Source organism: Gorilla gorilla, chromosome 2, assembly GCF_029281585.2.
Source record: "Gorilla gorilla gorilla isolate KB3781 chromosome 2, NHGRI_mGorGor1-v2.1_pri, whole genome shotgun sequence".
NCBI classification, from domain to species: Eukaryota; Metazoa; Chordata; class Mammalia; order Primates; family Hominidae; genus Gorilla; species Gorilla gorilla.
Window position 1 is genome coordinate 202,343,035 of NC_086017.1, and position 26,592 is coordinate 202,369,626.

At 36.3% G+C, this 26,592-nt stretch overlaps 2 protein-coding genes across 8 annotated transcripts in view; one reads left to right on the forward strand and one right to left on the reverse strand.

The window, feature by feature from the left end:
• The window catches only part of OSTN (osteocrin), a 276,583-nt gene that overhangs the window by 235,422 nt on the left and 14,569 nt on the right, over positions 1 to 26,592 (forward strand). For all 6 annotated transcript variants that reach the window (XM_055382159.2, XM_055382157.2, XM_055382158.2 and 3 more), the window contains one exon: positions 25,614 to 25,710. In XM_055382159.2, the coding sequence (XP_055238134.2) occupies positions 25,614 to 25,698 (85 nt within the window). In that variant the 3' untranslated portion in view covers positions 25,699 to 25,710. The remainder of the gene's footprint in view (positions 1 to 25,613; positions 25,711 to 26,592) is intronic.
• Positions 1 to 26,592, reverse strand: part of UTS2B (urotensin 2B) — a 117,130-nt gene that overhangs the window by 4,546 nt on the left and 85,992 nt on the right. For both annotated transcript variants that reach the window (XR_010133028.1, XR_010133029.1), the window contains exons 6-7: positions 24,274 to 24,366; positions 4,418 to 4,485 (exon numbers count right to left, since the gene is read on the reverse strand). The gene's annotated coding sequence lies outside the window, so the exon portion shown is untranslated. The remainder of the gene's footprint in view (positions 1 to 4,417; positions 4,486 to 24,273; positions 24,367 to 26,592) is intronic.

The window sequence follows — 26,592 nt, forward strand, 5'->3', positions numbered from 1 at the left end:
CGCTTGAACCCAGGTGGCAGAGTTTGCGGTGAGCTGAGATCTCACCATTGCACTCCAGCCTGGGCAACAAGAGTGAAACTCCGTTTCAGAAAAAAAAAAAAAAGAAACGTATTAATAATACAAGACCTTAATTCATTGTTTAAAATCCAAGACCAATTATATATTCAAAATTTATAGAAGATCTACACAACATAAAACCCATAAAATGTACATTATAAATCTGTTTTGAAGTTTGAACTACAATAATAGAGAATATAACTTATTTTCCAGTGAATATGGAACATTCATAAAATTTACCATGTCTTAGGTGAAAAACAAACCAACCTCAGAAAATTCCAAAGAATAGATATATTACAAAAACAACCACTAACTGAAATATAGTAAAACTAGAAATTAATAACAAAATCAAAAACAAGAAGACACTCTTACCTGGAAAATACAAACCATGTCATATACTATTTGTTTAAAGAAGAATACAAAATAAAATTTCACGCTTTATTGAAAATAATAATAAAAATACAATATGATGGGCAGAAAAAGAAAATATTAGATAAAAACTAGCATGATAGTAATAGAACAAAAATACAAATAATGCAAACATTACAGCAAAAAAATGTAGAAAGAACGGCAAAGTAAACCAACATAAGCAGAACAAAAGCGTAAGGTAAAAATTAACAATGATGAAAACCGAAATCAGCAAGTTTATAAATCACAACATAAAATATAATAAATCAGTGCAAAGCTGCTTTTATTGTATCAACAAAAAGACAAGCCAGGCTTACCTAATTAAGAAAAAAGTAGAAAGTAAACTTACAGAATTAGAAATGACAACATGGAAATAGTCATTACAACAGAGGAACTTAAAAAATAGGAAAGTACTGTGCTCAGTTCTCTATAAACAAATTCAATACCTTTAAAAATGAATAAATTGTTAGAAAAATACAACTTATAAACATTGGTTCAAATAGATACACTCCAATTACCTTTTTTTTTAATTTTAATAATTTGCCAACAGAAGTACCAGATTCAGATATTTTCACAGGAGAATTTTACCAAATCTTAAGCTATCAAATAATTTCAATAGTACTTTATCTTTTCAGAGAATTTTTTTTTAAAAAGGAAATTTCCAAATTCATTTCCTGAAACAAGTGTAATATTGACTCCCAAATCACAAAAACTACATTTAAAAAAGGAAATCATGTTTATTGCAGCACTATTCACAATAGTAAAGTCATGGAATCACCTAAGTGTCCAACAGTGGTGGATTGGATAAAGAAAATGTGGTATATAGACACCATGGAATACTACACAGCCATAAAAAAGAAGAAAATTATGTTCTTTGCAGCTACATGGATGCAGCCGGAGGCCATTATTCTAACTGAATTAATGCAGAAACAGGAAATCAAATACTAGATGTTCTCACTTATAAGTGGAAGCTAAACAGTGGGTACCCATGGGCATAAAGATGAAAACAATAGACCCTGGAGGCTACAAAAGGTGGAAGGGGAGAGAGAGGAGTTGATGAACTACCTATTGAGTATTATGTTCACTATTTGGGTGATGGATTCACTAAAAGCCCAAACCCCAGCATCGCCCAATAAACCCATGTAGCAAACCTACATGTATATACCCTGAATCTAAAATAAAATATTTTTAAAAATACTTTGCAAAAGATAAAATTTAATTCAAATAAATAAATCAGAAAATTTTAGGAGCTTCAGTAGCGCAATTGGTTAGTGTGCAGTACTTACAAAACAGGAAGCATTAGACTTATTTCATATATGAATATCGACAAAAAGTCATAGATAAAATGTTAGCAAATAGAATCCAACAACACTTTTAAAAAAAGGATACATCTTGACCAAGGGGGGCTTATTCCAGGAAAGTAAATATGATTTAATATTAGTAATTATTTAATGTAATATTTCTTATTAATAGAACAATAGATAAAAGTCATATGATTTTATCAGTAGATGACAGAAGAAGTATTTGACAAAACCTAATATTTATTAATGTCTAAGAAAGTGCAACAGAAGAAGAACTGAGAAACACTTTTTAAACATGGTGTACATGTATGTGTGTGTTTGTATTTTAGCCCAAAAGCCAATATCTTATTTAATGGTTCAGGCACGTACTGTGTTCTTAAGTCAAAAGACTCAAAAGCACAAACATATCAGCTCCACTTAAGTTAAATTACAAACTTAACACAATTCTAATAAAAAGTGCCATCAGTGTTGATTATAAAGTTTATTTAAAAGAATAAAAGCTAGCATAGCCAGAAAAACTCTGCAAAAGAAACAGAAAAAAAGAGCCCTACCAGATATTTTAAAATATCATATAGTCTTTTTTTTACAATAACATTGCCCATAAATAGATAGGTAGACAGATCAGAAGATAAATTCCATAGTCTCCATTTCATATGCAACTTTAAAATGTATAAAAAGTAGCATCTCATATTAGTAAGTAAAAGAATATAGTTTGAATAAGTGGTGTTGGGATATGAGGAAAAAGATTCAATTAATTCATTCTCAAACAATACATTATGATAAATTCTAAATGCATCAGAGATTTGACTGAAGAAATAGATGAACCCATATAGGTATTAGAAGAAGACATTGTTGGAAGTTCTACATAGAGAAGGAATAGAGAAGCTCTTGTAAACTCAGATGTAAAATTTGAATAGAAAAAATAAGGAAAAAATTAATTACATATTTTAAACTTTTCCTGACAAAATATAGCATAAAACAAAGTAAAAACTCAAAGAATAAACTGGAAAAAATGTTTATAACTTATATCAAAGGGTTACTATATTTAATATATAAAGAACCTTGAAAACTAAAGAAGAAAAAGAACAAACTATAGAAAAATGGTGTAAAAACAGTAGTCAATTCATGGAAAAAAATGCAAATTGCCTTTAGCCATGTGAAAAGATGCACACTATTCTTGTTATAAGAAAAAAGTGCACTATGATTTTACTGATATACAATTCCTCACCTGATAGACTGGTAAAAATGGATTTTTGAAAAACCAAAATAATTACTGAGGCTATGAGAAAAAGGCATTCCCACGTGGTGCTGATTGGAGTGCAAAATGGAACCCACATGGAGGGAAATATGGCAATATCCAGCATAGTGTATGTGTACTTACTTTTTGGCCCTGCCTTCCTCCTATTTCTAGATATCTCTGCCAAATATATACTAGTAAAAATGTGTTTAGAAGACTAAAGCACGCATAAGGCTATTCATTTTAGAACCATTTTTATACACTTTTTATTTAAAAAATAAAATTATAAACAAAATACAGAAAAATATTGACAGACACCTGTGATAACAAAGAAATGACTCTTAAGGGCAGTTTGTTGTCCTGGGGGAACGACTCTTTTTCTGAGGAGGCTTACTGCATCCTTTAAGTGAAAAGTGGTGCTGACAGACGACCATCTGGGCATTAGGGTTGCTAATTTTGCTTGGATTAGTGATTGTTTTTAGGAATTTTAGTGCACAGACTGAGTCATGAGTGCATGCTGATATTAATTCAGGAACATAAATTTATGCTAATATGAATGTTTTGTGGACATTTTGAAATCATGCCATATCAGGTGTTATAATTTTATTTAACATGTTCAACTTATAACCTTATTTCATTTTTTCAATGCCACGAATCCCCTTTCTTATTTACACCAAGAATGACAGAATCAGATTATCAAATAAATACATATTTGCTTTATTTCACAATGCAAACTCAACCATCTCAGAATAGCAATACCAAGATTATCACTAGCAATACGGTTTCTCAAAATGGTTTGTAGTTGATGATCTTACTGATGCTCAGATTGTCATACTTTAGGTAATAAGAATGTCCTCAAATTGGCTCTTGAGTTCTTTTGGCCTGAAATTAGAAATAATAAGCTTCCTTGCTATCAGGTATGACAAGCTATTCAAGCTCACTTTGCACATTTTCTGCCCCAACTCTGCCTGGGGGAACAAAATCATGAGTTTTATAAAGATATATTATTGTGCAAAGGAGGAATGTAATATTTAAGATTCATTTACAATGGGCATTTGACATCGACAGAAAAAGTGTTTCTATGTATACATTCAACATTCTGCAGCATATTTACATTCAAGTTACATTTCCAAATTCTACGCCAAATACAGTCTAACTCACCATCAAAAATCCCTCAGATATTACTAAAATCCTGTTTATTTGGTAGGAGTGCAGTATTATCTTATTAGAAAACAATTTTATGTTCCTGCTAGATCAACTGTATTTTTACTACTTCAACCAAATTCACTGACATTTTCTTCCCAGTAGAATGCATTAAATCTGTTTAAATCTATGACTTAAAAATCTTTAGAAAATACTAGTTATCAGTTCATTGCTTTTGAAAACATATAAATGAAGAGAACATTAAACCTACCTTTCTTATGTGAGCTTCACCACTAACAGTAGAGGAGGTGGAATTTTCTCTTTATAGAATTTTTGCATCTAAAACAATCAAGAAATTGTGGAATTAGTAAATGAGGTAGAAATTTCTCTTTATAAAATTATTTTGGCTAAAAAATGATAGAATTAGAAAATTTCTATTTTGCAACCCTAATGAAATGATGGATCTAGACAATTATTATTAACTGTTGATAGCATCATAAGAAGAAAACAGCAAGTCATTATATGCCTCCTGGTAATAGAACCCAGCACTACCTATAAAACAGTATTGCCAAAAACAGTCTTGTCTCTAGATCTACACCTACCAATTTTCAGGAAATGTGAAAGACAGAAATGAGTTCAGAGACACTACAGGGATGCAAATAGCAAAATCCAGACTGTGGGAAACTACAGGACAAATAATCCAGTTTCTTCCATAAAAAAATTACAGCGTTTGAAGAGATTAGAAAAGAGATGGAAAGAGAAGGTGATTCTGAAGACTAAAGTAGAGGGATTTATTAACCAGTTAAAATGTTTTATGTGTCCTGATTCAAACAATAATCCTTTTAAAAATTAATACAGGTAAGAGACAATTGTGAATGTGAACAGTAACTATTTGATGATGTTAAGTAACTATTATTTAAAATATGAAATGGTACAGACCTTAAAAATGAGAGAGATACCTCAGTTAAATATTTAAACATGATTTTTAAAAAAATAATACAGGAGTGGGAGTGGAACGTATGAAGTAAGGTTTACAATAAATTGATAATTATTGACTTAGAATGATGTGCACATGGGAGTTTGTTATACTGTTCTATTTTGTCATATATCTGAACTATTTTATAATAAATTCCTTAAAAAACTAAGCAATGAGATAAACAGCAGATTAGACCTAGTAAAAGAGTAAATAAATTAATCACATAATAAGGCCAAGAAAATGACTCAATATGTCAAAAACGTGAAGAATGCAATGAAACAAATTAATGTATAGTTTAATAAGAACTTTATGGGAACAAATAAAAGAGAAATAATTACTATTTAAATAACTTATGGGCCGGGTGCAGTGGTTCACAGTTGTAATCCCAGAACTTCGAGAGGTCAAGGTGGATGGATCGCTTGAGGTCAGGAGTTCGAGACCAGCCTGCCCAATATGGTGAAACCCCGTCTCTACTAAAAATACAAAAAATTAGCCGGGCATGGTGGCGGGAGCCTGTAACCCCAGCTACTCGGCAGGCTGAGGCGCAAGAATCACTTGAGCCCAGGAGGCAGAGGTTGCAGTGAGCCAAGATCGCAGCACTGCACTCCAGCCTGGGCAACAGGGTGAGGACTCAGTCTCAATAAATAAATAAATAAATAAATAAATAACTTAGGATATTTTTTTCAATACTTTTCAAGAAATAGTGAAAACATTTTCAAATTCAGTAATTATAACACATTTTGGCACACAAAATTAGTGTCCTTTCTGACAGGTTAAGTGGATTATTCTGCTATGGGAAAATCATGTGGGAGATGGCTTAGGGGCTTAAACATTAAGGGCACATTCTTGGCTGGGCACGGTGGCTCACACCTGTAATCCCAACACTTTGGTAGGCAGAGGCGGGCAGATCACCAGGTCAGGAGATCGAGACCATTCTGGTCAACATGATGCAACCCTGTCTCTACTAAAATACAAAAAATTAGCTGGGCATGGTGGTGGGCGCCTGTAGCCCCAGCTACTCAGGAGGCTGAGGCAGGGGAATCGCTTGAACGCGGGAGGCGGAGGTTGCAGTGAGCTGAGATCGGGCCACTGCACTCCAGTCTGGTGCCAGAGCAAGACTACGTCTCAAAAAAAAAAAAAAAAAGACACATTCTTAAAAGGGCTAAGTAGCACGAGAACTCACTATTAGGTGATACGAATAAGAAATGGGACAAGAAATGAAATTGGGAAGGAGAGTTGGGGTCACAAAGGAATGCTGCATTCTGCAACCATTCATATTGCTGCCCTCTGGAACGTGCAGTGCAAAACCCATATAACCTTAATCAATATCCCTGGAGCTAGATTGCAAAGGTTTCATCCAATGCTGTATAAAGCAAGAAAAGAATTTAGTAAAATAATTGGTGACCCTAGGCAATTAAAAATGAACTATTTCTTTTCCTTTTTTCTCTCCTTTACCTTCACCTCCAACTATTTCGAGAAGTTTGGCAGTGTTAAGGAGCATGAGGCATTTGCACAGAAGCTCATCCACGGGCTTCGAAAGTTGAGAATCCCTCCTAATGTATACTCTTCAGTCTTCTATATTTTTATTTTTTATAGTTGATAATTTATGCATTCAAGTTAAATTCTAAGGACACTTCCTCTGAGATTTTTTGGCAGCATTTTTTTAAATACAGGAATTCCTCTTTTTGTTCTGAAAGCAAATCTGAAACTTGTTTTGTATATTCCAGAAGTAGAAAACAATGTAAGACAAATAATAGTTATTGCATAAAATATTTCTATAGACATTTCTGAGTTTTAGTTAAAAACAATTTCAGACTTATTTTGAGGTGTAATGATACTTCAAACATAATACAGTGTTAAAATTTTCTGTCATCTGTTACCAAGGCTTCAGCGTCATTAAAAAAATCACACATATATATATATATCACATATATATAAACCACAAGACTAAAATGTGACGTATTTAGCAACAAGAATGTATAGCTTGCAATTTTGCAAACTTTTTATAAAAATAAAATTTTATCAAAATTATAATAATTTTGCTTAGGAGAGCTGTACTGAGGGTTATTTACTGCTATTTTTTCAAATTCTATGAGACAAGAATTTTACTGCTTCCTTATGTGTTGTTAGATCTTTCACAAGACCAGGAATTATTTGTTAGTGTTATATGCATAAGTGTGCACAAAAACTTCACGAGTTTCTTATAAATGTCTGCGGTTTTCACGTATATGCCCTCATGTTTTTCCCCTTATCAGGCACACATTCTCTATCTTCCCATACTTACTAAGAGAAGGTAATACATCTGAGATCCATTTTCCATACTCTGTGCTTAAAGATCACATACATCACTTAATTCAGGGATTCATAAACTTTGTGTCATATGTCACTATGGCAATTTGGGGAAACCTATGAACCCCTTCTCAGAGTATTGTTTTTAGAGTGATAGAATGTATGAGTTCAAAGGTTAGCCACTGTTTAGAAACAGAATTATCAAAAACAATTTTTTAATTAATTTGCAATAAAACATATACATAAAATATTTTAAATATTATATTTATTAATACCTAAAATAAGATGTAAAGACATGTCTGCAAACAATAGCTGTGGCTGGGTGCGGTGGCTCATGCCTGTAATTCCAGCACTTGGGGAGGCCGAGGCAGGCAGAGCACCTGAGGTTAGGAGTTCGTGACCAGCCCGGCCAACATGGTGAAATCCCGTCTCTACTGAAAATACAAAAATCAGCCAGGCGTGGTGGCACTCAACTGTAATCCCAGCTACTCGGGAGGCTGAGGCATGAGAATCACTTGAACATGTGGGAGGCGGAGGTTGCAGTGAGCCAAGATTGTGCCACAGCACTCCAGCCTGGGTGACAGAGGGAGACTCTGTCTAAAAAAAGTAAAAAAATAAAAAAAAAAATTGTTGTAACTAGTGCAGAACAAAACCATTTCAAAGTATCTGTGATAACTAAAACGTGCTTTGAAAGTATTTGTGATTTACATGAGTAACAATGTTCAGACACAACTATTACTACTATTTTTTCTATAGTCATAAAGTAAATGCTATATATATATATATAATTATGTTTATTTTTATTTTTATTTTTTGAGATGGAGTCTCACTCTGTTGCCTAGGCTGAAGGGCAGTGACTTAATCTTTTTTTTTTTTTTATTGAGACGCAGTTTTGCTCTTGTTGCCCAGGCTGGAGTGCAATGGTGAGATCTCGGCTCACTGCCCCCTCCACCTCCCAGTTTCAAGTGATTCTCCTGCCTCAGCCTCCCAAGTAGCTGGGATTATAGGCATGGGATTATAGGTGCCTGCCACCACACTTGGCTAATTTTTGTATTTTTAGTAGGGACTGTGTTTCTCCATGTTGGCCAGCCTGGTCTCGAGCTCCTGGCCTCAAGTGATCTGCCCACCTCTGCCTTTCAGAGTGCTGGGGTTACTGGTGTGAGCCGCTGTGTTCGGTCATAAATGCTATCTTTCATTTACAGGTTAATGGAACTAAAGATGTAACCCTTTCCCATCTACATGTATAGGCCCCTGAATTATATTGCTCCATAATCCCAGATTTTAAAACTCTGAGTCACCAGGGTACAAAACATATTATTTAATTCTATATTACTATAAAATATCAGAAAAGAAAAAGGAAATTAACTCTACTTTCATAAAGGTCCACCAGGAGATGGAAACAAAAAAATTCATGAAAGCTAGGGAAAACAAAAATGAAAAGAAACAAATATAAAAAGCTAAACAGGGAAAACCCTATATCAGATCATATTAACTTGAAATAAAGAACCACCTGTTGTTTCTTATTTTGTATTGCTTAACACATTTTTACCTGAATAGGACACTAGCTTCATTTGCTGATTCATGTGCAAATTACTTCAATTCTCCGGGCAACACTAACTCAACTATACTTTGAAGCCCAAAATATTTTTCTCATTTCCATTCACTTGTTTAAAGTCTGAAGTTACCATTTTATTTCTGTTTTCTTTTTTTCGTTTTTTGAGGCAGAGTCTTGCTCCGTCACCCAAGCTGGAGTGCAGTGGCAAAATCTCAGCTCACTGCAACCTCCACATCCCGGGTTCTAGCGATTCTCCTGCCTCAACCTACCGAGTAGCTGGGACTCCTGATCTCAAGTGATCTGCCTGCCTCAACCTTCCAAAGTGCTGGGATTACAGGCATGAGCTACCATGCCCTGACTTTTTTCTGGAAGAATAGTATCTACTATCTGAATGACTCTTTAACATTAGAAGATATTGACGGCCAGGCACTGTGGCTCATGCCCTTAATCCCAGCACTTTGGGAGGCCGAGGCAGGCAGATCATCTGAGGTTGGGAGTTTGAGACCAGCATGACCAACATGGTGAAACACCATCTCTACTAAAAATACAAAATTTGCTGGGTGTGCTGGCGCATGCCTGTGATCCCATCTACTTGGGGGCTGAGGCAGGAGAATCACTTGAGCCCAGGAGGCGGAGGTTGCAGTTAGCTGAGATCACAGCATTACACTCCAGCATGGGTCACAAGAGCGAAACTCCATCTCAAAAAAAAAAAAAATTGATGATTGGCCTAGAATTTTTCTAAATAATGGTTTCTCTCACTCCTTCACACAACACTAAAAATGTCTTGCAAATAATAACAATAATAGTGCTCTATATTTGAATTTAATTACTATTAAACATTTGTACAACTCTTATTGCTTTAATTCTCCCATTTAATATTTTAGGTCAGTAAAGCAAGAAATGCTGTTGGGTTAGGGTTCCAACAAGAAATAGGTATCACCTTTGAAATAGGAAAATTTGAGGAGGGTTTTTTCAAAGGAAGACTATTTACAAAACTCTGGGTACAGGTAGATTATAATGGATGGCACAGCAGCCCACGGTGGCCTGAAAAGACAAGAAAGGAAGAGGTTTCCAAAAGTCAGAGAGTCATAGAGTTTCAGATGACTTGAGAAAAGCAGTGACTTGGCCGGGTGCGGTGGCTCATGCCTGTAATCTCAGCACTTTGGGAGGCTGAGGCAGGTGGATCGCCTGAGGGTAGGAGTTTGTCACCAGCCTGGCCAGCAAAGCGAAACCCCGTCTCTACTAAAAATATAAAAATTAGCTGGGTGTGGTAGCATGCGCCTGTAATCCCAGCTCCTTGGGAAGCTGAGGCAGGAGAATCGCTTGAACCCGGGAGGCAGATGTTGCAGTGAGCCAAGATCACGCCATTGCACTCCAGCCTGGGCAATAGAGCAAGACACCATCTGAAAAAAAAAAAAAAAAAAAAAAGCAAAGCACAAAAAGAAAAGAAAAGTAGTGACTTTTGTTCAGGAGCATACTCCCGGGAAGAGGTCTTGCAAGGAGTGGCCAGGAGAAAATTATCCTGACCTCTCTCCTCCTCTTCCTCTATTCTGTCTTCCCCAAATTATCTATTGCTTGATCCATACCAAAGCCAGAGGGCACAGGAACATTTATATGTTCCAAAAAGGTCAGCCTCCTAGGACTGAAAGTAGGGTGAGAAAAGGCAGCATACATCTGAGAACAGAGGGAAGATAGCCAGCAAAATTATACACATTCTGTAGATTTAGGTCAAGAAACACTTTGCTCCAGAATATTGTTATTATAACACCTAATTGAAAGAGAAAAACTCCATAAGTCATAATCAGAAAAAGCAGCTTTTCCTCCCATCCCCATGCATTCCGACCCACTCAGTGGTAGTTGTTGTTCCCTACCCCTTGAGTAAACCCAAAGGCAGGTATTAATGGCTCTACTGGCCACATCGAAATAATAAGAATCCCTATGGTTACTTGTACTAGAAAAATAACCATGTAACAGTAATTCAAACGACCATTCTTATATGTGACCCCAAACCATGAATATTAATAAAGCTTCTCTTTTCCCTAGCTTGGACCCCATTCATCCTGGAAGGCTTCAGTGGGAAGGAGCTTGTGGCCAGTTTATATTCACAATCTCCCCTATCACAGTAGGCTGCCTTTTGTCTCCTCCAGAACTGGGGATGGAGATGCATGCAGAGAAGTAAAACAAAGTCTTACTTGACATAATATCATGACCTGTCTTTGTGCCCTCATGGCTTTGGTGAATGCTCAAAGCTGACTCATCTTGGAATGTTTTGGGGAGTCACATAACCCCCAGTGCGAATAGTAACATAGGCGTCCTTACCTCCAATAATACTCCTCTTCTGGCAGATCTGCTGTGCCCCTCATCCTCATCCTACTCTCTCATCTTCTGCATTTGACACCACCATCAGCATCCTGATGAGTTTGCTTCACCCATCAGCCCTGACAGAAAGCCCTTGGGGCAAGGTCCCTTTTATAATTGACCCAGGCTGACTCTCTCCACATGCTCTACATCTGCCCACAGAAAACCCACATCCTTGACTCTCATTACTGAAAGTGAAGCTGTTCTTGGTGCAGTCATCTCTTCAGTCTAGTATCAAGCCAATTCTCACAGCTTCTTGCCCTTTAGATTTCACAGACACTATTTTATTAGGTTCACCATGCTTCAATGGGCATATTTTAAACTCGAAGTGTTTTTCTCAAAGCCCTTTCCCCATATGAAGGAAGAAGGAAAATGCCATTGTTTTTCAATAACTTGCTCCCAAGAAATTCTCCCTTCCTGAGCTATTCAATATGAATCCTTTTATTGGATTGAAGTTGGAAAAAACTAAGTTTGTAGCAACCTCCTTTGGAAGTACTACATAAGTCTAGCACCTCACTTTGGAATGCAAAACGAAATACTTCCCACATACTTTCTCTCTTTCTGTCTCTTTTTTACTCAGCCTTTTAAAGCCACAGCCAAAAACTGAGATAGAAAGCATCCCATTTTAATATTCTGGTACATTCTTTTTTAAAAATCTCTATCACACACTAAGAAGGAGGTATTGTTACCAGAAAGGGGTCCCAAACCAGACCCCAAGAGAGGGTTCTTGGATGTCACACAAGAAAGAATTTGAGGCAAGTCCACAGAGTAAAGTGAAAGCAATTTTATTACAGAAATAAAGAAACAAAAAAAATGCCTACTCCATAGAGAGTAGGGCCCAAAAGCAAGAGGAGGAATGTGTTCACTTTAGGTATAATGCTTGTTTATATATAAGATAATAACGCAAAAAAAAAAAAAAAACAATCCTTGGGGAGATGTGTGCTACTACAAGGGCTTGTGACAAAGGATTGTTAATCTTTGTATAACTACTGTCTTCCACAATAATTTATATTATTATCTTTAAAGTGAAACTTACTCTTAAACTAAGAATACTTTTGTTCTTAAGATATCGTGACATCAGGATATTTTCTGGGCCTGCTAAGTCCTGGATCTCTTCCATAAACATTACTAACTTGTTTTCTTAACTGTAAACATCCTCTGACTAAAATGCCTGACCTTCTGGGAATGCAGTCCAGCAAGTCTTAGCCTCTTTTTACCCAGCCCCTATTCAAGATGGAGTCACTCTGGTTCAAATGCCTCTGACATTAGGATCCACATTTTATTATGTTTTCGGAGAGATAAAATGATTTCCCTGAGATTATGTTGATTTAAATTACATGCCAGATTGTTTAACTCCAAGGCCGTGACTTTCCACTTAATTTCTTTGCAGAAAGTAGCTTTCTACAAAGCTGCTAGAGCAAGCAGGAGGGGAAAAATGGCAGGGAGGGCAGGCAGTGAGGCAGATGCTGACATTCTTGTGAGGCTCTGATTAGCCTAAGTAAATCTAGGTTTTACATGTGAAATGAGGATGTAGAGGGAAAAGTCAATTATGCGTTGCCTCAAGCGACTTTCTACAAAGAAATTAAAGTTCTGTGTGAATAAGATATTTGTCAAAGGCCAGGAACAGTAAGATTCACTTAGAATATATGCATTAAATGAATACTTTTAGAATTACTGTATCCATGATACATGGATTTCTATCCTAACGGGACTGCAGCTGTCTCAATTCTTGCCTCCTTAGAAGAAAGACTTTGACTGAGGGGCATAAAGCAGAAGAAGAGAGCTAGGCAAGTTTTAGAGTAGGGGTGGAAGTTTATTAAAAAGCTTTAGAGCAGGAATGAAAAGTGAAGTACACTTGGAAGAAGGCCAAGCGGGCATCTTGGAGGTCAAGTGCCCCATTTGACCTTGGCCTTAGGGTATTATATGCTGGCCTGCTTCCAGCACCTGGTGTCCTTCTTTCAGTGGAATGCCCCTAGAAGGTCATGTACCAGTTAAACGCCACCTTTTGACCTCTTAAAGCGCATGCTTGAGCAAACTCACCCAACACCTGAGATCTTATCAGGAAGATGCCAATCACCAGTTTCAGATATTTCTGATCTATAGAGAAACTGCCTTTCCCTGGTGCTGGCTGTGACCAATTATTATTTTAGAGAGGCAGTGTGACAAATGCCTGACCATCACCTATGGTCACCTGACTTTCCTGGTGGGATGTGGGGGCCCTCTTCTGCCCCGTTCCTGTTCATGCCCCAGTACAGCTCTATGCACTGTAACAACAGGTTCAGGCTAAAGTTGAGAATAGCAATGCCAGATTCAATTTGTCAGACATGATTGCCCTTCTTGACAAAAATCCCAAAGATTAAGGTAAAAAGTCTAACATTTTATTTTCTTTCTAATTTGTTGTGAAGAAATGCCACAGAACTGAGCCAATCGCGGCATCTCAAGGTTTATGCTTTTCTTTTTTAGCTCTTATTTGGTCATCTCCAGAGGACATACTTGAAAATGAGCTCCATTTCAGGTGTGGGAAACACAGAAAAGGGATACAGTGTTAATCAAAATGTGACTGAGGCATTTCTCAATCAACAGAGGTATATTTGGCCAAAGTTGAAGATACTTGCGGGAAAAAAATCCAAGTCACAAGAGCACCTGTGACCTGTGCTTTTTCCAAAGGGTGTTTTCTAGGGGAAAGAGCATGCAGGAGGGGGAAAAACGCAGGAAGGGCAGGCAGTGAGGCAGATGCTTCCATTCTTGTGAGGCTCTGACTAGCCTCAGTAAATCTACATTTTACATATGACAAGAGGAAGTAGAGGGAAAAGTCAATTATGCATTCTCTCATGCTCAGTAAATCTACAGTTTACGTAAGATAAAGTAAACATGTGAAAAGAGGGAGTAGAGGAAACGAGGCTGTGATACGGGGTTGTGGAATTACAGCTATCAGTTTAGAAACAAAAGGAAGGCAGTAGTATTGACTCAGTTCCCGAACTTAACTTTCCCTTTGGCGTAGTGATTTGAGGAGATTCCATGTTCTTTCACAAGAGTGTGCCACCCTTTTAAGTGCTGCCTTCTAACACAGTGGGAAATGCCTTTGAGCATAATGCTCTTGGGCCATTGTTGCCAGTGGCTGTTCTTTACTGCAGGCCTCTTCTCAGCTCAGCTCAAGACCATAGGATGGGACAGTCCTTTTACCTTTTCTCCCAACCCAATTTATGTGTGAAGCTTTAAAACTTTCTCCCAAAAGGGGTAATACCTGATTCCATATATAGGCTTTGCAAAGTATATTACAGACCCTAACCCCCAAAAGAACATTCTACGGATATTTTTGTATAAATACATTTGCTGAACAGAAGTTTTAAAAGTTTCATTCGTTCCTCAAGGTTCATGAGCCAAATAAATGGAGATCCTCTCTGCCTTATACGATAAACTCTACATTACTGGTGGAGGGTGTCCAGGTTCTCGGCGTCTTGAACAAAGAATTAAACAAAACGCACAAACAAAGCAAGGAAAGGATGAAACAAGGAAAGAATGAAGTGACAAATGCAGAAATTTATTGAAAATGAAAGTACACTCCATAGTGTGGGAGCGGGCCTGAGCAAGGGGCCCAAGGGCCCTGTTATAGAATTTTGAGGGGTTTTAAATACCCTCTAGAGGATTCCATTGGTTACTTGGTGTATGCCCTGTGTAAATGAAGGGATGAAATAAAGTCACAAAGTCACATACTGGGCATGCTCTATGGAGAGGATATGTTCTGTCATAGCTGAAATATGAATCTGACTTATGTTCCCTGCCTCTAGACCCTATTTTCCTGCCTCATCTACAGCCATTTTCAAATTAAACATGCCAATACAGTCACTTAAATCTCATTATGTGATTCCAGTACTCATGGTTTCTTTCTGAACGCCTGTCCATGTGGCCAATTCCTTGAGATAATACATCAGAAGCTGACATTATGCCTAATCAGCACCTTCATCATAAATTGAGCAGAATCTGTTGAAAAGTGAATTATCACTTTTGAGACAGAATCCTAGAAGTCAAAAGTAAACTTTCTGCTAAGTGAATTAGCACTTTCTTTTGTTATTCAAAACTACCCCATTTATTAAGTGGTAACCAATTGTTTCTGTCCTCTATGTGAAGGAACTCCTGTTAGGAAAAAAATTGGCTTTTGCCCAGCCTTTTATTCACTCCTTCCCAGGGAAGGAATGGCCACTTCTCTGACTGGTCAGTTTGGGAGGAGTAGTTGAGCCTGTTCAGGTTATTGGCTTGCTTCCTCTTTTTATTGGAAAAAAATGACTAGTTATAAAAGTCTGTCTAATACAGGGAGAAAACAACAGGAAGCCCTGTGAAATTCAGATGTAAAGACACACTTTACGTTCAGCTTGATCAGCAATAAAAATGACATTTTGTTTACTCTACATTGATCACTCATATTTTATTTCTCTACTGTTTCTGAATGTAGAATTGAGAAAAAAAGCCATTATGTTTTGGTTCCTTAAAACCATATCACCATTCAGATTTAATGTGCTCCTTCATCCTATCATTCTGGAATTTGAATTTAAATTTTAACATGGTTTTGTACACTTTGATTATTTTCCTTCTCATCCTTCACAGGTTCTTGCCAAGTCCTTCAGCTTGGTCTGTTCTCACATGTCAGTCCTTCCAAGGTTGTATATAGTGATATCTATCCTAATGTAAACATCTTAGTTTTGCATTTTAATTTTAAATTGCAGTAACCAAGATTGCAAGATTCATGGATGATCATTTATTTTTTCTACATGCTCCTTAAGTTTTTCCTAAGTTTTCTAAGTTTTTTCTAGAACCCCCAAATTGGGTGTGGTCTCTTCTCTCACGGAATCTCAGAGCACTGTGAATCTCATGGTATTAGATATCTATTGCTATGCAGCAACTACCTAAAATTGACAACAATAAACATTTTTGTTCTCACACACTTTTTGTGCATCGGAAATCCAGGAAAAGCTTGACTCATTTTTTTCCAGCTCAGGGTCTCTCTCAAGGTTACAATGAAAATGTTGGCCAGGGCTTCAGTTATCTGAAAGTTATACTGAGGCTGGAGTATTCACTTCCAAAATGGCCCACTCACTTGGCTGAAGGCAGGAAGTCTCTGTTCCTCACTGGCTGTTGGCGAGAGGCCTTAGTTCTTTGCCATGTAAACCTCTCTAAAGGGTTGCTAGCATGCGCTTAGGAAATGGCAGCCAGCTGCCCCCGGAATAAGTGATCCAACACAGTGAGGCAGAAGCTGCAATAGCTTTCATTACTTCCAACAGTGTCATTTCCACAGTAGTCTATTGATTAGAGAAGTCAGCCCTATTCAACGTGGAAGGAGACTACATAATGGTAGAATTATTGGGGTCCGCCTTGGAGCCTGGCTAGTACACTCATGTAAGGTTTATACTATAGTAATTAACTTCCCTGTTTTACTAATCTAAATTACTGAACTATTTGAAAGAACATTCTTTTTTAGCTATTTCTGTTTTCTCTCATTTTGGATAGAACTCAATGTTGGTGGAGCTCTGTGCCTTGACTTTTTTTTTTTTTTTTTTTTTTTTTGAGACGGAGCCTTGCTCTGTCGCCCAGGCTGGAGTGCAGTGGCGCGATCTCGGCTTACTGCAAGCTCCGCCTCCCGGGTTCACGCCATTCTCCTGGCTCAGCCTAGGTGGGAGTACAGGCGCCCGCCAGCAAGCCCGGCTAATTTTTTTTTGTATTTTTAGTAGAGCCGGGGTTTCACTGTGTTAGCCAGTATGGTCTCGATCTCCTGACCTCGTGATCCACCCGCCTCGGCCTCCCAAAGCGCTGGGATTACAGGCGTGAGCCAACGCGCCTGGCCAGCTCTGTGCCTTTCTTAAAGGAGGACTAGCATTTTAGTGCCCCTTTAAGTTGTAGTAGTGAAATCAGACTATTGATTTTAAGGAACATTTTCCACACTCTGATTCCAAGTTTCTTTCCTTGGAACTCGAAACCATAAACAGGATCATTAAAAGTTGTTGTATCCAACAAATGGAAGGAAAGTTTTAATGACACCCGAAACACCTATTAAGAACAATTAAACAACATCTAGACATGGAAATTTTCAATGAAGTGCTAGTCTGTAACATAAGCCTTTCAAGTTTTAAAGGCATAGTTATCATACAAAACATGTTCTCAAACTACAATGTGATTAAATAAATAACAGAAGGATAACCAAAAAGAAGGTGCAGTTCTCAACTCATTTAATGAGAATAACATTATCTAAACACCAAAACCACATATGGAGAGAACAAGAAAAGAAAATTGTAGGACAGCCTCATTAATGACTACAGATAGAAAATTCCTACCAAAAAAAATAGCAAAACAAATCCAGCAATGTATTTAAAAAAAAAATACCATTATCATGTTGTTTATCACAAAAATACAATATAAGCTTAATTTACTTTGAAAATCAATTAATGGAGTTAACAAATTGAAGATATAAATCACATCATCTCTATAGATTCAGAAAAAACATTCAATAAAGCTAAACCCCCACCTATGATTGAAATCACTAGTAAATTAATAATAGAAGGAAACTTTTTTTAACCAAGTAAGGGACACCATTAAAAAATGCCTACAACATATATTCTTAAATGATGCCACTTACAACAACAAAAAGGTCTTTTGGAGAAAATTTTAACAATTTATTTGAAGACTTTAAAAACACTCTAAATAAATGATCTTGGATAGTAAGACTCAATATCATAAAGATTTCAATTCTTCCCTAAATGAATTATACCTGGATTCAATACAATTCTAGTCAAAGCAGCAATAGGATGTCTATGGAACTTGACAAGCTGAATCTAAAATTTCTGAATCATTAGGCATGAATATAGATTTTTTAAAAAAGAAACACGATTTTTACTCACCCCATAAATACAAATTAAATTTTTTCTTGTTTATTTTGTTTTGTGACGGGGTCTCTTTATATTGCTCAATCTGATCGGAACTCCTGGACTCAAGGGATACTCCCTCCTCAATCTCCCAAGTAGCTGGTCGTACAGATATGAGCCACTGTGCCTTGCAAAAATTAATTTCAACATATTAAAAACTGAAATGTAAAAGGCAAAACTACAAAAATATTTTATGACATAGGAGAATATCTTCATAATATTAGGGTAGAGGTGATTTATTACATGAGATGCAAAAATATTGATGTTTTAAAACCACATCAAAGATTTTTTTAAAAATCACAATAAAGAAGATGAATCAGATGGGAGTAGATATTTGAAATCTGTAACTCTCAAAGTCTAATATTCAGAGTATTCAAAGCCCTCCTACAGATAAATGTTTAAAAGAAAAAAAAATAGAAAAACAGGCAGCAGATTCAAACAGGCACTTTCAAAAGAAGAAATCCAAGTGGCCAATAAACAAATGAAAAGCTGAGCAACATCATTAGTATTCAGGGAAAGTAAATTAAAACCACAGTGGGATATGATTACCAAAGCATTAGGCTGGCAAAATTTAAAATCCCACAATACAAGGATTAGCATAAATTTGAAATAATAGGAACTATCATACACTGCTCTAGAGTTCGTAAATTTGTACAATAACTTTGGAAAATAATATGACACTATGTAATAAAACTAAGTATAAGCATAGCTGTCAATTATACTACTGGGAATATATTGTAGAGGAATCCTTACATGAACACCAAAGGCAGGTACAGCTGAACAGTACATAACAACAACAAATAGAGGAAATACCTCAAATTTCCATCTACAGTAGGAAGGATAAACAAATGGTTGTGTATTCATGCAATGAAATATTATACAGCAGTAAAATAAAGGAACTACAGCTCCACATGTCAGCTTGGAGAAATCTCAAAACACATAATATTTGCTGAAAGAAGTGGAGAAAAATTCATATATAATTTTTGTCCCAACTTGATGGAGCTATGATTGACAATATAAATTGTATATATTTAGGGTGTACAGCATGTTCTGATATATGTACACATTGTGAAATGATACCACACTCACATATCTATCACCTGACAGCTACCATTTTTTGTTTGTTTTGGTGAGAACACTTGAGATCTGCTCTTAGCAAATTTCAAGTATACATTATTATTAACATCATTAATAACACAATAATTAATATTTACATTATTTACATGTTAATATCAACATTATTAACTATAGTCACAATGCTGTACATTGTTCGTCGTACTCAATTCCTTTTAAGCAAAATTCTGGAACTGTCAAGAAAACAACAGATTTTTGAAGAATACATATAGATTCTAAGATTATGAAGAAAATCAAGGGAATTATTAGACCAAAATTTAGTCTGTAGATTAGTCTGGGACTGAGCCATGAGACAGCTGCAGTTTGGGAGAAGGAATACCGAAATTTCTAAAGTAGTGGTAATGCTCTATTTCTTATGCTGGGGGCTGGGAATAGAGCTGTTCATCTTTACTCTCTTTAAATTGAGCATAGACAAATGTATAGGTTCTGTATGTGTGAAGTGATTCTCAGGAAAAAGTTTAAAAACATTTTTCTACCTGCTGTTTTTTAGAATGTAAAATACCTTTAGAAATGGAGTTATCCAAGATTATAAATGTTAAAGAAAATCCTGTTTCACATAGGAAGTTTAGATTTTCGTGTGAAAATTAAAGTTTCATTTAAAATAAACAATCTAATCATTGTCATTGTATTAAATTGATAAATATTCTATATCCTTAAACTACTTTACTTACAGAATATTTCAGAATGGAAAACTTGGGTTGTTTTCAATGCATATATCATATAAGCCATGTCATACCATTATTTCGTCACAAGAGGGACTAGATAGTCAAAAAGTACAGCTTTGCCTTTTGGTTTCAAGATTATATTCTCTATCTAACATTAATTTTTCATACACTACATTCATGCCAGTAATGTGTTTTAGGATGTAGCACCATTATATATATATAATAAATATAATATAAATATATTTATATTTCATATATAATATATATATTTCATATCAACAAAAATGTTAACTACTGGCTTTCTGTTTCACTTCTGATGGATATAGATTGCATAGAAAGTATTTAACCAGGCTATTATGGTTTCTGATTATGTGCTTTATGAAAATTATTTTTATTTTGTATTAGTACTAAAAATTTTTAAATGAATTGATTTATATATATATATTTTATTTATTTTTATTTGATTTCCAGATATCTGTAAGCATTTGCAACCAATCCCCAATTTGATAAGATGAATCAAAGTAATTATGAATTTGTTGCTAGGGTAAAACCATGAGTTACTATTTTATCCACTTGACCAGTAGTTTTCACTTAAACTCTGCTCTGAGGAACCTACGGTGTTTCTGGAAGGTCTGTCAGGGGCCACTATATATTGTGTAGGAGGGATACTTTTTTACTGGGACAATTCTTTACTTAACTTTTCAGATATTGCTCTCTTTTATAAAGCTTTTATCTATAGAAATAACTACAAATTGAAAACCACTGGACTAGACTGGTAGGAAAAATTAGTATCAGTTGAAATGTATGAAATGTGTTTACATGTGTTACCTGATTACCACTTTTCAATGTAAAATGTGAACCCTGAGAGGTAACGTTTGTCTTATTCACTGTAGTATCCCCAATGCACATAACAACACATAACACATGGTTAAGTCTGTGTAACACATGGTAATGCATGAAACAATCAAATATCACTTAACAAATAAGTTTGTTAAGTGAATAAACAGCTCCAGAAGATAGGCATAGCAATTATTAACTGAATTTTATCAAAAAGGAAAGAGTAGCTTAGAATAAAAGACTTGCAGAGGGTCATACTATCAGTAAGTAAATCAAGTAGAACCCAAATCCTCCATCTCCTGGTTTCTAATACATTTTGGATCAAATCTGGGGGAAAGGAGGTGAGGAGAGAATGGGGAAAAAGGAAAGAAAGGAAGTAAAACAGAATTTATTTTGCTTTCCACTATACCGCAGCTGCCTCTTATTTGACTGAGCAGGGAAAGATCAACTGTAGTAAAGCAAAAAAGAAAAACACATTTTCACTTATTTACCTTCATTTTTGAGAAAATAAATTTTGGTAGGAGAGACCAAAGAATGTTCTGTTTTAATCATACGTATCTCGAAAAGAGTAAAAGAGGCCGGGCACGGTGGCTTACACCTGTAATCCCAGGACTTTGGGAGGCCGAGGCGGGTGGATCGCCTGAGATCAGGAGTTCGAGACCAGCCTGGCCAACATAGTGAAACCCTGTCTCTGCTAAACATACAAAAAATTAGCTGGGCGTGGTGGTGGGCGCCTGTAATCCCAGCTACTCCGGAGGCTGAGGCAGGAGAATTGCTTGAACCCGGGAGGCAAAGGTTGCCGTGAACTGAGATTGCGCCATTGCACTCCAGCCTGGGCAATAAGAGCAAAACTCTGTCTCAAAAAAAAAAAAAAAAAAAGTAAACGTATTATTTTTTCATGACAACATCTATTTCTAAAGGGAGTTTGGGGAATCAGTGCAGGTATCATGTGACTGCTTTCCCCAGCCGCTATTTCCTTCCCTTTCTTGTGAGTCCTTCAAACATCTGGGAGGGTTGGTTTTTCACTTCATCTCCTTCACGTTGTTGGCAGAACTCAGTTCCTTACAGTGGCAGGACCAAGATCCCCATTTGCTTTCAAGAACTAGTAGGCCGGGTGTGGTGGCTCACGCCAGTAATCCCAGAACTTTGGGAGGCCAAGGTGGGTGGATTGCCTGAGGTCAGGAGTTTGAGACCAGCCTGGACAACATGATGAAACCCTGTCTCTGCTAAAAATACAAAAATTACCCAGGCATGGTGGCACGCACCTGTAATCCCAGCTACTCAAGAGGCTGAGGCAGGAGAATTGCTTGAGCCCAGGAGGCGAAGGTTGCAGAAGCCGAGATGGTGCCACTGCACTCCAGCCTGGGTGACAGAGCTAGACCCTGTCTCAAAAAAAAAAAAAAAAAAAAGAAAGAAAAGAAGAAGAGGAAGGGAAAGGTAAAGGGGAAGGGGAAGAGGAAGAAGGAGGAGGAGGAGGAGGAGGAGGAGGAGGAGAACTAGAGGCCACAGCATTCCTTGATTCATTATCTAAGCCTTGATTCATGGCTCCATTCAAAGCCAGCCATGGCGGTTAAATCCTTCTCAGATTGCTGTTCTCTGACTCACTCTTAGTCAGTGATTAGCAACTTTTATAGACTGGTGACTAGATTGGCCCAACCAGATAACCCAGGATAATCTTTTCATCTCTAGGTCCTTAACCTTAATCCTGTCTGCAAAATGCATTTGCTATATAAAGTGACATATTTATAATTGCTGGAGATTATGAAGTGGACATCTCTGAGAAGTCATTATTCTGACTACCACGAGGAAAATAACTGCGTAATTAAGAATCTATATATTTACTTTATGTGGACAAAGATAATTTAAAATATAAAGGAGACAGTTTTTCTTTTCTTTCAACAGTCATTATTTATAATTACACCAAAGACATAGAGCATGACTGATAGACATGGTTTCTTATGACTCTAAACCATAAAATTTATATTAATTTTACAAATAACATGTTTCCTATTTGGTTATCAAGTTGAAAAATATGTAGTTAATTTTTCATCAAGAAATGTAGAAGTGCAAACAATAGAACACCACTTAAGAGGATATGTTTTTCAGGAATCTGAAGAAGGGAGGCAAGGGTGTAGCTAGAGTAAGGATAAGGATTAAATACTTTTTTCCTAGTTTTTTTCTCACCGAATTGATCAAATTTTTATCTAGGAGAAAAAAAAGATCACACATATAGTCGATACAGACAATAAGAGCCAAACTAGAAAGGAAGATGGATGTAAATCAGCAGAAAATAAGGTTGAATAAATTGAAATATGTAATATGGCCCTATTTCTGTAATATCGTTTGAGTATAAACACCGTATCAGGTTCCATGTCTATTTTTATTAGCCTTTTATACAACAGCACCAAGCACAGCATCTGGCACATAGAAGGTATTAAGTAAATATTAGTTGTCCTTAAATACATTATTTTAATTAGAACTAATCAATGTTTATAGATTTTTTTCAATGTACAAGGTACAACAATAAAAATCTCTCATGTTCTCCATACTTTCCCAGACTTTTTTCCCCGAGTCAGAGTCTCGCGCTGTCGCCCAGGTTTGAGGGCAGTGGTGCGATCTCGGCTCACTGCAAACTCAGCCTCCCAGGTTCAAGCGATTCTCATGCCTCAGACTCCCGAGTAGCTGGGATTACAGGAGCACGCCACCATGCCCTGCTAATTTTTGTATTTTTAGTAGAGATGGGGTGTCACCATGTTGGCCAGGCTGATCTCAAACTCCTGACCTCAAGTGACCTGCCCACCTCAGCCTCCCAAAGTGCTGGGATTCCAGGCGTGAGCCGCCGCGCCGGGCCTCCAAGAACTTTCATAAGTTATTTACTTCATAGTAATATCAGGAGCACTGATATGACTGTGTAGTTAAGAAAAAAAATGACATAATTATTTTCCTCTACTATTTACGTTAAATCATCGTCAATCTGAGAATAGTCAGTTACAGGTTTTTGAGGGAAAAGGCTGTTTCTGACTCATTTCTTCCACCCGAAACAGCCACAAAAAGAACCTTCTACATATCAGGTACACAGTAAATTATAATAGAAAAAACAATTAGATCATAATAAGAAAAGCCTCGAGGGCACTGAGGTTTTCATTCATGTTTAGTGTTTAAATTAGTATAAAGTAATTATTGGTAAATAAGTATAGTTTAATAATATAATACTAGTAGTTAGAAAAGAACTAAAGAAGCTATTGAAAATGTTCTGAAGCAAATATTTTCTTGACTGTTTAAACTGCTGAAAATTAAGTTGTCTTGTTAGATACTAAGTCCTACATCACTGAGATTTTCAAGCAACGAAGTATATCATTATTGGTCAAAAAATTGAAGCAGGCCAGGCATGGTGGCTCATACCTTTAATCCCAGCAGTTCGGGACGCCAAGATGAAGGATCGCTTGTGCCCAGGAGTTTGAAATGAGCCTGGGCAAGATGGCGAGACTCCCATTTCTGCAAAGAATTCAAAAAAATTAATCAGACATGGTTATAGTCCCAGCTACTTGGGAGGCTGAAGTGAGAAGAACACTTGAGCCCTGGAGGTTGAGGCTGCAGTAAGCCATGATCACACCATCATACTCCAGCAGAAATCCTTACATTTGGTGGGAGAATAACCGTTTAAGTTTATCTCTCATTGCAAAAGTGTTTGTCTGCTGGCAATGTTCTGTTTCTTGGTCTGGGAATTTATTACACTTAAAATCTGTATATGTCTGATATTTTTATAATGTGCCCTCCTTTCTGACCTCTTTTCTGCATGTATATTTTGTCAACAATAAGCCTAACACTTTTATAAGCCAGTTACCTTTTCTGTGAGATAAATCACTGATTTACATAGGCTTCTTAGACTCTCCCTGCTGTCTCTTTCTTCATAAAGATTCACTCTTCTCTTAACTCCAAGGCCAGTGAAAGTTATACGATCAAAGCTCTGGATCCTCTCTTGTTAGGATTTTGGCTTGATAGAACTAAGTGATGATAATATTAGCAAATCAAATTGAAAAGTTTCTAAAATGCATCTTATTTTTAAAGGGGTAATTGATAGAAAATATAAGCTGGAAGTTATATTAGACCTTTGGTAGTACTGTGTGGACTTTTTATACTTCATTTTAATAATGAAGATGTTTAATTTATTTCAAACAGTATTTAACAAAGAGAATATAAGCAAATGTCGACCATCACATACAAAGCTTCTCTGGGTGGAGTCTAAGGGAGGACAGGAGAGGTATATTTACCTCTACATTCAGTCTTAGCATCATACTCTTTCCTCTCCCACCATCATCCTTCTTTAGATGAACCATTCTGAAGCAAAGTTTGTGAAAAACTACTTATCCAGTTTAATATTCACAAAATAACAGAAAAATAAAATTTGAAGGGGGACGGGATTTTCTCAAACTAAAGCACTTAGGTGGCAGATTCGTATGCTGATAAGACCTGGCTTTTGGTTTGGTCTATTTGAATTTGAATAAGTTAACTTCTCTAAGCCTCAGTTTCCTCATATGTAAAATGGAGCTAATAATATCTACTCCCACAGATGTTGAAAATACGAGATAGTGTCTGGCACATAGTGAGTACTGGTGAGTGGGAACTATCATGTTTATTCCAACTCCCAAAGAAAGTCCCCAGAGCTACATAAAATAAAGAACAAAAATAATGATCAATAACTTGCCCTTTAGTTTAAAAATGTCCTCCTTGGTTTGTTTCAGGAAAGTAGTAGATCATCCAAAAAGGCGATTTGGTATCCCCATGGATCGGATTGGTAGAAACCGGCTTTCAAATTCCAGAGGCTAATTGATTCCAATTGTGAGTACAATTTGAATAAGTAACAGTATATGCAGGTATTTGATTAACATTTCACAATGGACTAATCAATCCTTTCTTGCTTATAAATCCCCCTTTTGATTTCCTAGCTTATCAGTTCACTTTTTCAATCGTTTATGTATTCAATGAGTATAATATATTAATGTTAAATAACTTAAATGATATTTAAAAAGCAAAAGAATGTCCTAGTTCTGCTTCACTCTCCAAAATTAATGATTTAGTTGTTTTCAGACTTCTATGTAATTAACCATTGAATATTAATATGCACACAAAGGTTAAAGTTCTAGTCAATATATTAAATCACCTCCATAAATACATAAAAATCCTTGTGTTATGAAGAAGACACATTCAAGTGATACACATCATTTTGTTGTCAATAAGTACGTTATTAGAATTATGATAATGTGGAGCATGGGGAGAAAATGCACAGCAGAAGAGCATTAGCCATGGAATCAAAACACTGTATCCAAATCCTGATTCTTTCATCCATTCATTATCTTGTTTCTGTTAAGATAGTTTATTTTTCTACAGCTTGTACATTTAAATAATAATGTAGTGGTATTCTGAAGATTAAATTAGATGTTTGTAGTGGGCCTACAATATATTGGATACACAATACATGCAAGTGATAGTTTACATTACAGTTCTGAAAATTTACTCTGTTCCAGGCCTTATACTTGGCACTTTATGTGCATTGCTTCACTTAATCATTTTATTTCATAAAGCAATACTATCACCATCTCCAATATCTTGAGAATTATTGATGTATAAGGGTTAAAGGTGCCAGCTAAAGAGATCAGGCCTTATGGGTTCAAATCCCAGGTCATCTATCAATATTTGTTAGCTATGGGAACTTATTTAAAT